At 46.8% G+C, this 16787-nt stretch overlaps 1 protein-coding gene across 1 annotated transcript in view; it reads right to left on the bottom strand.

Annotated features, from left to right (window-relative positions):
* The window catches only part of LOC125507608, a 44841-nt gene extending 29489 nt beyond the window's left edge, over window positions 1-15352 (bottom strand). Inside the window, exon 1 of the mRNA XM_048672140.1 lies at window positions 14585-15352. Coding sequence (XP_048528097.1) covers window positions 14585-15352 — 768 coding nt within the window. The remainder of the gene's footprint in view (window positions 1-14584) is intronic.
* Window positions 15353-16787: the final 1435 nt, after the last annotated feature.

Raw genomic sequence — 16787 nt, 5'->3', positions numbered from 1 at the left:
AGTCTAAGAAGGCGTTCTTGCCTGTGTTGCAAGGTGTGAAATTGAGCTCAGCTCAATGTCCGACCACGGCAGAAGATATAGAAGATATGAGTGTCATCCCCTATGCCTCAGCCACAGGTTCTATTATGTATGCCATGCTGTGTACCAGACCTGATGTAAACCTTGCCGTAAGTTCGGTAGGTAGGTACCAAAGTAATCCCGGCAAGGAACACTGGACAGTGGTCAAGAATATCCTGAAGTACCTGAAAAGGACTAAGGAAATGTTTCTCGTTTATGGAGGTGACAAAGAGCTCGTCGTAAAAGGTTACGTCGACGCTAGCTTCGACACAGATCTGGATGACTCTAAGTCACAAACCGGATACATGTATATTTTGAATGGTGGGGCAGTGAGCTGGTGCAGTTGCAAGCAGAGCGTCGTGGCGGGATCTACATGTGAAGCGGAGTACATGGCAGCCTCGGAGGCAGCACATGAAGCAATTTGGGTGAAGGAGTTCATCACCGACCTAGGAGTCATACCCAATGCGTCGGGGCCAATCAAACTCTTCTGTGACAACACTGGACCTATTGCACTTGCCAAGGAGCCCAGGTTTCACAAGAAGACGAGGCACATCAAGCGTCGCTTCAACTCCATTCGTGAAAATGTTCAAGATGGAGACATAGATATTTGTAAAGTACATACGGACCTAAATGTAGCAGATCCGTTGACTAAACCTCTCCCTAGAGCAAAACATGATCAACACAAGAATTCCATGGGTGTTCGATTCATCACAATGTAACTAGATTATTGACTCTAGTGCAAGTGGGAGACTGTTGGAAATATGCCCTAGAGGCAATAATAAAAGCATTATTATTATATTTAGTTGTTCATGATAATTGTCTTTATTCATGCTATAATTGTGTTATCCGGAAATCATAATACATGTGTGAATAATAGACACCAACATGTCCCTAGTAATCCTCTAGTTGACTAGCTCGTTGATCAACAGATAGTCATGGTTTCCTGACTATGGACATTGGATGTCATTGATAACGGGATCACATCATTAGGAGAATGATTTGATGGACAAGACCCAATCCTAAACATAGCATAAGATCGTATAGTTCGTTTGCTAGAGTTTTCCAATGTCAAGTATCTTTTCCTTAGACCATGAGATCGTGTAACTCCCGGATACCGTAGGAGTGCTTTGGGTGTGCCAAACGTCACAACGTAACTGGGTGACTATAAAGGTATACTACGGGTTTCTCCGAAAGTGTCTATTGGGTTGACGCGGATCAAGACTGGGATTTGTCACTCCGTATGACGGAGAGGTATCACTGGGCCCACTCAGTAATGCATCATCATAATGAGCTCAAAGTGACCAAGTGTCTGGTCACGGGATCATGCATTACGGTACGAGTAAAGTGACTTGCCGGTAACGAGATTGAACGAGGTATTGGGATACCGATGATCGAATCTCGGGCAAGTAGCATACCGATTGACAAAGGGAATTGTATACGGGATTGATTGAATCCTCGACATCGTGGTTCATCCGATGAGATCATCGAGGAGCATGTGGGAGCCAACATGGGTATCCAGATTCCACTGTTGGTTATTGACCGGAGAGCGATCTCGGTCATGTCTACATGTCTCCCGAACCCGTAGGGTCTACACACTTAAGGTTCGGTGATGCTAAGGTTGTAGGGATATGTATATGTAGTAACCCGAATGTTGTTCGGAGTCCCGGATGAGATCCCGGACATCACGAGGAGTTCCGGAATGGTCCGGAGGTAAAGAATTATATATAGGAAGTACTATTTCGGGCATCGGGACAAGTTTCGGGGTCACCGGTATTGTACCGGGACCACCGGAAGGGTCCCGGGGGTCCACCGGGTGGGGCCACCTGCCCCAGGGGGCCACATGGGCTGTAGGGGGTGCGCCTTGGCCTATATGGGCCAAGGGAACCAGCCCCAAGAGGCCCATGTGCCTAGGGTTCAAGAAGGGAAGAGTCCCAAAGGGAGAAGGCACCTCCTAGGTGCCTTGGGGAGGAGGGATTCCTCCCCTTGGCCGCACCCTCCTAGGAGATTGGATCTCCTAGGGCCGGCGCCCCCCCTTGGCCCTCCTATATATAGTGGGGGAATGGAGGACTTCTTACCCCAGGCCTTTGGTGCCTCCCTCTCCCTCTCCAACACCTCCTCCTCCTCCATAGAGCTTGGCGAAGCCCTGCCGGAGTACTGCAGCTCCACCACCACCACGCCGTCGTGCTGCTGCTGGAGCCATCTTCCTCAACCTCTCCTTCCCCTTGATGGATCAAGAAGGAGGAGACGTTACGCTGACCGTATGTGTGTTGAACGTGGAGGTGCCGTCCGTTCGGCGCTAGGATCTCCGATGATTCGGATCACGTCGAGTACGACTCCCTCATCCCCGTTCTTTGAACGCTTCCGCTCGCGATCTACAAGGTACGTAGATGCATCCAATCACTCGTTGCTAGATGAACTCATAGATGGATCTTGGTGAAACCGTAGGAAATTTTTTTGTTTTCTGCAACGCTCCCCAACACGGACGTTGTACTTGTGCCGCAGCTCCGAAGGAGAAGATTGCAGTCGACCTGCACCTCGTTGTCCTTGCGGATAGGGATGGAGCGGACGTTGTACTTGTGCCGCAGCTCCGAAGGAGAAGGTTGCAGTCGACCAGCACCTCGTCATCCTTGCGGATAGGGATGGAGTGGACGTTGTACTTGTGCCGCAGCTCCGAAGGAGAAGGTCGCAGTCAACCTGCACCTCGTCGTCCTTGCGGATAGGGACGGAGCGGACGTTGTACTTGTGCCATAGCTCCGAAGGAGAAGGTTGCAGTCGACCTGCACCTCATCGTCCTTGCGGATAGGGATGGAGTGGACGTTGTATTTGTGCCGCAGCTCCGAAGGAGAAGGTTGCAGTCGACCTGCACCTCGTCATCCTTGCGGATAGGGATATGTTTCAAACTTAGGCGAGTACTGGACTACAGCTAAGTCTCCTTGTGAAAGAACTTAGGCGAGTGCTGGACTGCAGCTAAGCCCCCGAGTGGGAGGGTTGCTCTCCACTCGGTAGGATTTTTTCAAACTTAAGCGAGTCCTGGACTGCAGCTGAGTCTCCTAGTGGGAGAACTTAGGCGAGTGTTGGACTGCGGCTAAGCCCCCGAGTGGGAGGATTGCTCTCCACTCGGTAGGATTTTTTCAAACTTCGGCGAGTACTGGACTGCAGCTAGGTCTCCTAGTGGGAGAACTTAGGGGAGTGTTGGACTCCAGCTAAGCCCCCGAGTGGGAGGGTTGCTCTCCACTCGGTAGGATTTTTTCAAACTTAGGCGAGTACCGGACTGCAGCTAAGCCTCCTAGTGAGAGGACTTAGGCGAGTGTTGGACTACAGCTAAGCCCCCGAGTGGGAGAGTTGCTCTCCACTCGTTATGATATGTTTCAAACTGAAAGTGCAACTATCCCTAGGTGGTTTTGGTAATTCATAACAACATATAGCTCATTGAGCTAATGCTATTCCAAGATGATTATTTCAGGAAAGCTCAATGATTGGCATGGCATGGATGTGAAAGTGGAACCCTCAAAATGCTAAGGACAAAGGATTGGCTCAAGCTCAAAAGCTCAAGACTCTTCATTTTATATTTTAGTGATCCAAGATCACATTGAGTCTTTAGGAAAAGCCAATACTATCAAGGAGGGATGAGGTGTTGCTTAATGAGCCTCTTGCTTCATGTGCTTAGTGATATGCTCCAAAACCCTCAACTACTTTCTCATATCCACATATGACCTAAACCCTAAGCCAAACTCGGTCCTACCGATTCTTCCTATCCGGCGCCACCGAGTTTCACTTGTCATTAGCCACTGCCAAACCCTAGCAATTCGGTCCTACCGATAGGGATCTCGGTCTCACCGAGATGGGGTTGCAAACTCTCTGTTTCCCTTTTATAACTTTTTGGTCTCACCGAAAGAGCGAATCGGTCCCACCGAGATTGCAATGTAAACTCAGTGTTTCCCCTTTGTAACTTTTCGGTCTCACCGAGTTCCACTCGGTCTCACCGAAAGAGCAAATCGGTCCCACCGAGTTTGCCTGACCAACTCTCTGGTTAGCTAATTACCAAATTCGGTCTCATCGAGTTTGTGTAATCGGTCTCACCGAGATTACGTTATGCCCAAACCCTAACCATATCGGTCCTACCGAGTTTGCATGTCAGTCCCACCGAAAATCTCTAACGGTCACTAGGTTTACATTTTCGGTCCGACCGAGTTTATTGATTCGGTCCCACCGAGATTGGAAAACTGTGTAACGGTTGGATTTTGTGTGGAGGCTATATATACCCCTCCACCCCTCTCATTCGTGGAGAGAGCCATCAGAACACACACACCATTCCAACTCATATGTTCTGAGAGAGAACCACCTACTCATGTGTTGAGACCAAGATATTCCATTCCTACCATATGAATCTTGATCTCTAGCCTCTCCAAGTTGCTTTCCACTCAAATCTTTTTTCCACCAAATCCAAATCCTATGAGAGAGAGTTGAGTGTTGGGGAGACTATCATTTGAAGCACAAGAGCAAGGAGTTCATTACCTACACACCATTTGTTACTTCTTGGAGAGTGGTGTCGCCTAGATTGGCTAGGTGTCACTTGGGAGCCTCCGACAAGATTGTGGAGTTGAACCAAGGAGTTAGTAAGGGCAAGGAGATCGCCTACTTCGTGAAGATCTACCGCTAGTGAGGGCAAGTCCTGTGTGGGCGATGGCCATGGTGGGATAGACAAGGTTACTTCTTCGTGGACCCTTTGTGGGTGGTTGCTTCTTCGTGGACCCTTTGTGGGTGGAGCCCTGTGTGGACTCGCGCAACCGTTACCCTTCGTGGGTTGAAGTCTCCATCAACGTGGATGTAGGATAGCACCACCTATCCGAACCACGGGAAAAACATCCGTGTCTCCAATAGCGTTTGAATTCTCCAAACCCTTCCCTTTACATTCTTGCAAGTTGCATGCTTTACTTTCCGCTGCCTATATACTCTTTGCATGCTTGCTTGAATTATGTGATGATTGCTTGACTTGTCCTAAATTAGCTAAAATCTGCCAAGAACTAAAATTGGGAAAAGGTTAAGATTTTATTTGGTCAAGTAGTCTAATCACCCCCCTCTAGACATATTTTCGATCCTACAAGTGGTATCAGTGTTTGGTCTCCATTTGCTTTGATCTCCATAGCTTTTGGTGGTCGTAGCCTTGGTTTCACAACCTAGGAGAGTATGGCGTGCGAGGGAAATTATCACCGTAGAGGTCCTTTCTTTGATGGTACTAATTTTGCTAGTTGGAAGCATAAAATGAAAATGCATATTCTTGGACATAACCCTGCCGTTTGGGCTATTGTGTGTGGTGGTTTGCAAGGTGACTTCTTTGATGGGAGAGAACCGAACCGTGAAGCTACCGCGGATGAGTTGAAGATGTTGCAATACAATGCTCAAGCTTGTGATATTCTCTTCAACGGATTGTGCCCCGAAGAATTCAACAAAATCAGCCGCCTTGAGAATGCAAAGGAAATTTGGGACATTTTGATTGATATGCACGAAGGTACCGACTCCATCAAGGAATCCAAGTTGGATGTGCTTCAAAGCCAACTTGACAAGTTCAAGATGAAGGATGGTGAAGGTGTCGCTGAAATGTACTCTAGGCTTGCTCTCATCACAAATGAGATTGCCGGCTTAGGAAGTGAAGAGATGACCGATAAATTCATCATCAAGAAGATTCTAAGAGCCTTGGATGGAAAATATGGTACCGTGTGCACATTGATCCAAATGATGCCCAATTACAAAGATCTCAAGCCAACGGAGGTGATTGGAAGAATTGTTGCTCATGAGATGTCACCTAAGGATAAAGAGGAACTTCACAACAAATCAAGTGGTGCCTATAAAGCCTCATGTGAAGCGCCTACATCATCAAGTGAGAAACAAGACTTCAATGAAGAATTGAGCTTAATGGTGAAGAACTTCAACAAGTTCTATAAGAGTAGAAGCAAAGATAGAAGCTCCAAGTCAAGGTCCTACAATGACAAAAGATCTTCTAGTCGAGAGCAAAACTGCTACAATTGTGGAAGACCCAGACACTATTCCAATGAGTGTACGGCTCCCTACAAGAGAAGAGAAGATTCTCCAAAGAGAAGAAGCAAAGGATCACCACCAAGAGAGAGAAGGAGTAGAGATGATCGTTATGAACGAAGATACTCACGGAGAAGCAAGGATTCGGAAAGGAAGGAAAAATCATCAAGGAGCTACACAAGACGAAGACATTAAGCTCATGTTGGTGAATGGGTATCCGGCTCCGACTCCGACAGCCACTCCGAGAGAAGTTATTACTCCGGCTCCGAAGATACTCAAGATGAAGGTGTTGCCGATCTAGCACTTGTGTCAACCAACTCCTCCGACATATTTGACTCACCAAATGAAGGAATTGGAAGATGCTTCATGGCCAAAGGTCCTAAGGTAACACACCCCGAGTATGTTGATTTCAATAGTGATGAAGATGACTTGTTAGGTGATGATTTGCTTCGTGACAACTCTAGTGATGAATATTATGATGAAAGACCAATTAAACATGCTAATCAAGATAAAACGAATGACAATGATAAGGAGAAGATTGAGGCCCTAACTAAAGAACTAAACACTCTTAAGTTAGCTCATGAAACCATCTTCGAAGATCATCGAGAACTTTTAAGAGCTCATGAGAAATTACGCTTTGAAAAGCTCAATCTTGAGCAATAGCATGAGTTCTTAAAAGCAATCAATGATGATCTCTGCAAGAAAAGTTCTTCTTACGTTGCCAAGCATTTACTCTTATCCACTTACATGCCTCAGGTCAAGTCTAGTAACAAGAACAAGAAAGATTCTTCCTCTAGTAGTAACAATGATCATGCTAAATCCAATATTGTTGCTTCTAGTAGCTCTATTGATTCCACTAATGATTCTCTTAGTCAAGTTACACTTGAGCAAGAAAATAGTTTATTGAAGGGAATTATAGAGAAAGGAGTGTACAAAAGCCTTGCCGGGAGTAAGCAATTCGAGGAAATTGTGCGCAAGCAAGGAATGCACCGGAAGAATCAAGGTATTGGTTTTGAACGAAAGTTCAATGCCAATGGAGTTGAGTGGGAAGAAGATCAATACCCCAAGACAAAGTTTGTCCCTCAACAAGAGAAGTATACTTCTTTCAAGGGGACACAAGCTCAAGATGATCTTCCACCACAAGACTACAAGCAAAAAGGCAAGGACAAGCTTCAAGAGGAAATTGATGCATTTGAAGAAGCTCCAAAGACCTTAGTCAAGTGGATTCCCAAGACTAATTCAAGTTCCACTTCATCAAGTACAACTACAACTCCAAGGATTCCCATCAAGATGGTGTGGATCCAAAAGAAGAAGAACTAGAGAGTTCTTGAGGGTGACTCCGCCAACATACTTCACTCTTATCATGTTGGCAAGAACAAGTGCAATCAACTTCCACATCTTGCACTAGTTCAAGGAGTCACAAACCCTCTTGTTGGTAAGACAAGGGACAAGGTAATAAAAGTTTTCATGGACATCATCTTTGTGTGCATCACTCTATGTCTATGGATATCCTTGTTTGTTCCTTGTGGGACTAACCCATGTAGGTATTGAAAGTGCAATTCACTCAAATGGATAGCTCCAAGAGATCTACATCAACATTGAGCATCCACATCTTCAACATCTACATGAAGTCATCATCGACAAAACCCAAGGTTAGTTCATTCCTCTTAGGGGGGATATCACATCTAGGGGGAGCTTTACTCTAAGACTTGAGCTAAAGCAACTCTAAAGATGTGAATACAACAATGCTTTATGTAAAAGTGGTAACCCCACTTGAGCTTAAACGATGAGTATGACCTATGATCAAGTGTTCTCACTTGACTCCTAAGTCAATATACTCATATATAGATGACCTAGTCATCGCAAATTGCTTGATAGATGCTAGAATTGGTTGTGCATGCCTTGTCACATATTTCATTTGCCATCTTATTGTGTGAGCATGCTGGTTGCATATTTTACTCATTCGAGGACATCCACTTGTTGTTTTGATTGTTTGGTTTTATCTTCTTTTGCCAAGTGGATGGACAAGAATGCCTAAGAACCTCCTCTAGCTATCTATGCTTTTCTCGTCTCAAACTCTATTCATGCTGCATCACAAAATTTGATCAAGTCAGATTCGAACCACTCTGTGTGAGGAGCGCTCGGAGTCCCCGATTCGTCATAGACTTAAACTTCCAAAACCTCTTTATGATTCTCGGTCTGACCGATACTCCACTTTCGGTCCTACCGAGATCATTAAGTTGATCTAGGTTTTCGATCTCGGTGCAACCGATTTGAACATTTCGGTCACACCAAGTTTCAGTAACTGCTTGCAGTTATGAATCTCGGTGCCACCGAGTTGTTCCACTCGGTCACACCGACAGGGTCGGGCTATATATAGTCACGGGAAAATTTTTGGAAATTTCTCCGAGCCCCTTCGCCCGCGCGATAGCCTGCTGTGCCCTCGTGGTCTCCTGATCATCTTCTCGCCGCCAGCAGCCCCCAGTCGCTGGTCTCCATCGCCGTCAACGGGAATTCTGCCCCGCCGTTGCCGCCGTAGCAAGTCCCCGCCGAACTAGTGTATGGACTTGATCTTTGTGCTATTCCCCAATCTGATTCCTAGCACATTGTGATCATATTGATTCTAGCCATGATTGAAACACTCCTATCCAGTCAAAACGCTCATAGATTAGGTTTGATTCGAAAATTCTAGGTTTAGGTTTCCGCCGAAACCATCTCGGACCCACCGAGTTGAAAAACTCGGTCCCACCGATTTGGCTTATGCCATTGCACAAGTGAGACTCGGTCTGACCGAGAATTACTTATCGGTGTGACCGATTTTTGAACTCAGTGAAACCCTAGCAGTCTCGGTGCCACCGAACTGTGACTCGGTCCTACCGAGTTCAGTAGTTTAGGTTCCAAAACTGCTTCGGTATCACCGAGTTTGAAAATCGGTAGATCCGAGATGATTTCAGTGGGAAACTAAAACTAAGTTTTTGAATCATTCTTTTGCAAAAATCTCTGCATTTTTTGATGCTCATCCACTCTATCTCTTCTATAATCTATTCACAGGGTCAGCAGTCAGTTTACAGCATGTCTGATCAAAGTGATAGCCAAAATATGTCAGAGCATCAAGTCATGATAAGTGAGGGCACTAGTCCCTCTAGTTCATCTGATGAAGGCAGCAGGAGCACTCCTAGCAACTTGCCAAAGGTTGCCACGAGACAAAGGAAGAAGAGGACTTCAGATTCCGAAGATGAGGACTATGTGGCAGAGGAAGAGGCCACTTCCAAGAGAGTTGAGCCAGCTCAAGGCACTAAGCCAGGCCTGAAAATCAAAAGGCCAGCAGGCAGGCAGCCAATGTCAAAGGCCAGAATGTCAACTGAGAAGCCCATAGAGCCAGTTGCAGCTGAGGGAAAGAAAAGAAAGGAAAGGGTGAAGAAGACAGTGGCTAGAGTGCTTGGCAAAGCTTCCATCATGGAAGAAGAAGAGGAAGAAGAGGTAGCTGCACCAGCGCCCAAGGCACCCAAGCTAATGGGAGATGCCATAAAATCAGGGGGAGCTGCTTCCAAGGCCAAGTCAGCTCCAAAGCCAAAGCCTAAGAGAAATACAAGGAACATTCCTGCAGCTGAGAAGAACAAGGCCCCAATGCCTGAGAGTGTTGCTGAAGAAGAGGAAGAGAATGTCCTGAGAAAGCTAAAGCCCAAGATCCCAGACCACAATGATGCTCATCCTGTGGCTGAGGATATGAAGCTCAGGAGAGATTCAGGGCTGAGGAAGTGGAGAGAAGCAGACCCGTATGCTTCAAGGAGAAGGACAACACTTGACTACAGGTTTCACACCAAGGAGCAGCAGGATTTTTATGAGACAGTGCTGCTAGATAAGAAGCCCATTGTCTGTGATATGCAATGGGTTGATTGGCAATACATTAAGGACAATGAGGAGCACTATCCTGGAGTGCAAGACAGCTTCATAGCTTGTGGAGTAGCTGACTTTGTTGGGCAGAAGCTCACAAAGTGGAACGAGGAACTGATCATGCAATTCTACTCCACGGCACACTTTTATCCAGATGGGAGGATCACATGGATGTCTGAGGGTACAAGGTACCAATCCACAGTTGCTGAGTGGGCACAGACCATTAATGCCCCAGAGGAGCAAGATGATGACTTGGATATCTATGCCAAGAAGAAGATGGACCATAACTCCATGTCCAATATGTACATGGAAATTCCCAATGAAGCTCTTGACACCTTCAAATTTGGGTCTGTGCATTACCTTCTGTCAGGACTGCCTACGATCAATTGGATACTAAGGCACACCTTATTGCCCAAGTCAGGTGATCACAAGATGATCAGAGGCCATGCTATCAACTTGCTACATGTGTTTGATGTGCCTCAGAAGTTCAAGGTGATGAGCCTCATAGTGGAAACAATCAAGAGGACTGCAGCAGATCAGAAGTGGAGCTGCGGATATGCCCCTCAAATTCAGGAGCTCATCAACTCCAAGATGGGCACGGGCATATATCTATTGGACAAGGAACACCTGCCCATCCGTCCAGATTTCGAGGACAATCAAGTTGTCATGACTGAGAACGAGCCATCATCTGCCCAAGCATACGCGAAGAAGGAGAAGGCGAGGAAGGAGAAAGCTGCCAAGATGCCTACTCAAGAGGAGGCATCTGAGTACTTCTTGAAGACCAAACAAGAGCAGCTTGGTTACTTGATTGCATCCACGCTGAGGATTGAGCAAAGTCTGGCCACCCTCACTAAGAATCGGTAGAGCCTAGAGAGAATCATGGAACAGAAGTTCTATGACTTGGATGTCAAGGTAACGGAAGTTCAGTCTGCAGTGGAGCAGCTCCAGGAGGACATGCAGGAGAGGAGAGGCAGGACTACCACTCATGCCTTTTCCAGAGTGCCACGAGGCCCGAGGTCATCTGCCGTGCCAGTTGCTGACACCAGAGCCACCACTTCAGCACCAGCTACAGCCTCAGCTCCAGCATCTACTTCAGCTCCAACTCCAGCGACTACTTCAGCATCTACTGAAGCCTTCATCCTTGGAGTGATCCGGACTCCACCACCACCTGAAGATCAAGCCTGAGCGTCGATTTAGCACTATGCATTTTCTAGGAACTTTTTGGTAACTTGTTGCCAAAGGGGGAGAAGATGTATAGATCATAGGCTTCGAGAGAGAGAGAGTGTTGCTTTTCTCTCTTGCTTTATTTGGTGGTTTTTCGAACTTGTTTGCTTTTGAGTGCTTGAGATACTACGTCATTATTTTTGAGACATTGATGATCATGTGTTTGATCATAAGCTACACTTAATGCTTGCTTAATACTATTATCCTATCTATCTTGTGTGATCATTCACTTTTCTTGGTGATGAGTGCATGTATTTCATTCTTATCATTTTGAGCGCTCCACCAAGATGTATGTGACATGGAAGAGTAACCCATGACTCTAACTCTTTGTGCATTTGCAGTCCAAAGCAAATTTTAAATATGCACAAATTTAGGGGGAGCTCTTACTTATCACATACCTCTCAAAGCGACGATATATTTCATGCTTATTAACATTTGTCGAAGCTTTAATCTATATGTTGTCATCAATTACCAAAAAGGGGGAGATTGAAAGTGCAACTATCCCTAGGTGGTTTTGGTAATTCATAACAACATATAGCTCATTGAGCTAATGCTATTCCAAGATGATTATTTCAGGAAAGCTCAATGATTAGCATGGCATGGATGTGAAAGTGGAACCCTCAAAATGCTAAGGACAAAGGATTGGCTCAAGATCAAAAGCTCAAGACTCTTCATTTTATATTTTAGTGATCCAAGATCACATTGAGTCTTTAGGAAAAGCCCATACTATCAAGGAGGGATGAGGTGTTGCTTAATGAGCCTCTTGCTTCATGTGCTTACTGATATACTCCAAAACCCTCAACTACTTTCCCATATCCACATATGACCTAAATCCTAAGCCAAACTCGGTCCTACCGATTCTTCCTATCCGGCGCCACCGAGTTTCACTTGTCATTAGCCACTGCCAAACCCTAGCAATTCGGTCCTACCGATAGGGATCTCGGTCTCACCGAGATGGGGTTGCAAACTCTATGTTTCCCTTTCGTGACTTTTTGGTCTCACCGAAAGAGCGAATCGGTCCCACCGAGATTGCAATGTAAACTCAGTGTTTCCCCTTTGTAACTTTTCGGTCTCACCGAGTTCCACTCGGTCTCACCGAAAGAGCAAATCGGTCCCACCGAGTTTGCCTGACCAACTCTCTGGTTAGGTAATTACCAAATTCGGTCTCATCGAGTTTGTGTAATCGGTCTCACCGAGATTACGTTATGCCCAAACCCTAACCATATCGGTCCTACCGAGTTGCATATCAGTCCCACCGAAAATCTCTAACGGTCACTAGGTTTACATTTTGGGTCCGACCGAGTTTATTGATTCGATCCCACCGAGATTGGAAAACTGTGTAACGGTTGGATTTTGTGTGGAGGCTATATATACCCCTCCACCTCCTTCTCATTCGAGGAGAGAGCCATCAGAACACACACACCATTCCAACTCATATGTTCTGAGAGAGAACCACCTACTCATGTGTTGAGACCAAGATATTCCATTCCTACCATATGAATCTTGATCTCTAGCCTCTCCAAGTTGCTTTCCACTCAAATCTTTTTTCCACCAAATCCAAATCCTATGAGAGAGAGTTGAGTGTTGGGGAGACTATCATTTGAAGCACAAGAGCAAGGAGTTCATTACCTACACACCATTTGTTACTTCTTGGAGAGTGGTGTCTCCTAGATTGGCTAGGTGTCACTTGGGAGCCTCCGACAAGATTGTGGAGTTGAACCAAGGAGTTTGTAAGGGCAAGGAGATCGCCTACTTCGTGAAGATCTACCGCTAGTGAGGCAAGTCCTGTGTGGGCGATGGCCATGGTGGGATAGACAAGGTTGCTTCTTCGTGGACCCTTTGTGGGTGGTTGCTTCTTCGTGGACCCTTCGTGGGTGGAGCCCTGTGTGGACTCGCGCAACCATTACCCTTGGGTGGAGCCCTGTGTGGACTCGCGCAACCGTTACCCTTCGTGGGTTGAAGTCTCCATCGACGTGGATGTAGGATAGCACCACCTATCCGAACCATGGGAAAAACATCCGTGTCTCCAATAGCGTTTGAATTCTCCAAACCCTTCCCTTTACATTCTTGCAAGTTGCATGCTTTACTTTCCGCTGCCTATATACTCTTTGCATGCTTGCTTGAATTATGTGATGATTGCTTGACTTGTCCTAAATTAGCTAAAATCTGCCAAGAACTAAAATTGGGAAAAGGTTAAGATTTTATTTGGTCAAGTAGTCTAATCACCCCCCTCTAGACATACTTTTGATCCTACACAAACTTAGGTGAGTACCGGACTGCAGCTAAGCCTCCTAGTGAGAGGACTTAGGCGAGTGCTGGACTGCAGCTAAGCCCCCGAGTGGGAGGGTTGCTCTCCACTCGGTAGGATATGTTTCAAACTTAGGCGAGTACCGGACTGCAGCTAAGCCTCCTAGTGAGAGTACTTAGGCGAGTGGTGGACTGCAGCTAAGCCCTCGAGTGGGAGGATTGCTCTCCACTCGGTAGGATATGTTTCAAACTTAGGCGAGTACCGGATTGCAGCTAAGCCTCCTAGTGAGAGAACTTAGGCAAGTGCTGGACTGCAGCTAAGCCCCCGAGTGGGAGGATTGCTCTCCACTCGGTAGGATTTTTTCAAACTTAGGCGAGTACCGGACTGCAGCTAAGCCTCCTAGTGGGAAAACTTAGGCGAGTGCTGGACTGCAGCTAAGCCCCCGAGTGGGAGGATTGCTCTCCACTCGGTAGGATTTTTTCAAACTTAGGCGAGTACTGGACTGCAGCTAAGTCTCCTAGTGAGAGAACTTAGGCGAGTGCTGGACCGCAGCTAAGCCTCCGAGTGGGAGGATTGCTCTCCACTCGGTAGGATTTTTTCAAACTTAGGCGAGTACTGGACTGAAGCTAAGTCTCCTAGTGAGAGAACTTAGGCGAGTGCTGGACTGCAGCTAAGCCTCCGAGTGGGAGGATTGCTCTCCACTCGGTAGGATATTTTCAAACTTAGGCGAGTACTGGACTGCAGCTAAGTCTCCTAGTGAGAGAACTTAGGCGAGTGCTGGACTGCAGCTAATCCTCTGAGTGGGAGGATTGCTCTCCACTCGGTAGGATTTTCTTTTGAACTTAGGCGAAATAGATTCGTGACTAAGCCCACCCACTAGGGGATTTCACAAATAAATAAGAACACAACAATCGAATGGTAGGACCATAAGCTCTTGTCTTTGATAAAAAAATTATAAAGATGTTTCTTATTACATTTTATTCGAACGAGTGCTTAAGTATAAAAGGGGCGGAGCAGCTCCGTGTTCCAAGCCCGTGGCTCGTCTTTCTGATGCTCAATACTGTAAAGATGGTATGCTCCGTTGTGGCGAACTTTGGTGACGATGAAGGGGCCCTCCCAGGTTGGGGCAAGCTTGTGTGGTTTCTGTTGATCCACTTGAAGGACCAGGTCTCCCTCTTGAAAGGCTCGACCCCTCACATTTCTGGCGTGGAATCGATGTAGGTCTTGCTGATAAATGGTCGAGAGGATCAAGGCCATCTCTCTTTCCTCCTCTAAGAGATCGACTGAATCTTGCCGGGCCTGCTCTGCCTCCTCTTCAGAGAAGAGGTCAACTCGGGGTGCATTGTGGAGCAGATCACTTGGCAAAACAGCTTCGGCTCCATAGACTAAGAAGAAAGGAGTTCGTCTGGTTGACCGATTAGGAGTTGTCCTCAAACCCCACAGAACTGATGGAAGTTCGTCAACCCAAGCGCCTGCTGCGTGTTTGAGATCACGCATCAGTCGGGGTTTCAGTCCTTTGAGAATTAGGCCATTGGCTCTTTCTGCTTGTCCGTTCGACTGCGGGTGAGCGACAGAAGCATAGTCGACTCGAGTGCCCTGAGAGGCGCAGAAAGCTCTGAACTCGTCGGAATCGAAGTTCGATCCGTTGTCCGTGATGATGCTGTGTGGGACTCCATATTTGAATGTCAATTCTCTGATAAAACTGACAGCGGTGCTAGCATCAAGGTTCTTGATAGGTTTAGCTTCGATCCATTTGGTAAACTTGTCGACTGCAACGAGCACATGAGTGAAGCCACTCGTGCCAGTACTCAGTGGTCCAACCATATCCAGTCCCCAAACAGCAAAGGGCCAGATGAGGGGGATGGTCTTCAGGGCTGACGCTGGCTTGTGAGACATGTCGGAGTAAAACTGGCAGCCTTCAGATCTGTCGACTATATCTTTCGCCATTTCATTTGCTTGTGGCCAATAGAATCCAGCTCGGTATGCTTTAGCCACGATGGCCCGAGAGGACGCATGATGACCACAGGTCCCTGAGTGGATGTCATTGAGGATCATTCGACCTTCTTCTGGTGTTATACATTTCTGACCGACTCCAGTCACGCTTTCCCTGAACAGCTACCCTCTTATCACAGTAAAGGCCTTGGATCGACGAACGATCTGTCGAGCCTCTTCTTCATCCTCTGGGAGTTCTTTCCTGAGGATGTACGCCATGTAGGGCACCGTCCAGTCGGGAGTAATGGCCAGAACCTCCATGATCAGGTCGACCACGGCTGGGACCTCGACTTCAGTCGGATCTGTGGCGCTCTTAGGTTGCGGGGGCTCTTCTGTAAAAGGATCTTCCTGAACTGTCGGCGAGTGAATATGCTCCAAAAACACATTGTTGGGGATGGCTTCTCTCTTGGAACCTATCTTTTCCAAATCGTCAGCTGCTTGATTTTTCAGTCGGGGTATGTGGTGGAGTTCTAACCCCTCAAACTTCTTCTCAAGATTCCTCACCGCGTTGCAGTAACCAGTCATGGCTGGGCTTCTGACGTCCCACTCCTTCATCACTTGATTAACTACTAAATCTGAGTCGCCATAGACCATCAGGCGACGGACGCCGAGTAAGATGGCCATGCACAAACCATAAAGGAGTGCTTCATATTCTGCTTCATTGTTGGAAGAATCAAAGTGGATCTGGAGGAAATATCTGAGTCTATCTCCTTAGGGGGATACTAGAACTACTCCAGCACCAGAACCGTTCAGCATCTTGGATCCGTCAAAGAACATGGTCCAGTGCTCAGAGTGAACTTGAGTCAGCAGTTGCTGTTCGATCCACTCGGCGAGGAAATCTGCTATTGCTTGGGACTTGATAGCTTTCTTTGCCTCAAACTTGATATCCGGGGGAAGGAGTTCAATCGCCCATTTGGCCACTCGACCAGTTGCATCTCTATTGTGCAGAATCTCTGACAATGGAGCGTCGTTGATGACTGTAACAGATGATCCGAGAAATAGTGTGCAACCTTCTTCGTGGTCATGTAAATCCCATAGACAAGCTTCTCATAATGAGGATATCTCTGCTTTGACGGGGTCGGGACTTCAGAAATATAATAAACTGGGCGTTGAACCTTATAAGCTTTTCCTTCTTCTTCCCACACGACCGTAAGTATTGTACTGACGACTTGTCCAGTGGCTGCTATATAAAGCAGTAGAGGCTCTTTGCTGATTGGAGCAGCAAGCACCGGCTGGGTGGAAAGCAGGGCTTTTAGCTCTACAAACGCTGCATCAGCTTCTGGAGTCCACTCAAACTTGTCTAATTTCTTCATCAGTCGGTAAAGAGGCAGCACCTTTT

This window comes from Triticum urartu, chromosome 5, assembly GCF_003073215.2.
Source record: "Triticum urartu cultivar G1812 chromosome 5, Tu2.1, whole genome shotgun sequence".
In the NCBI taxonomy this organism is placed as follows: Eukaryota; Viridiplantae; Streptophyta; class Magnoliopsida; order Poales; family Poaceae; genus Triticum; species Triticum urartu.
This window is presented reverse-complemented; position numbering and strand designations above follow the sequence as displayed.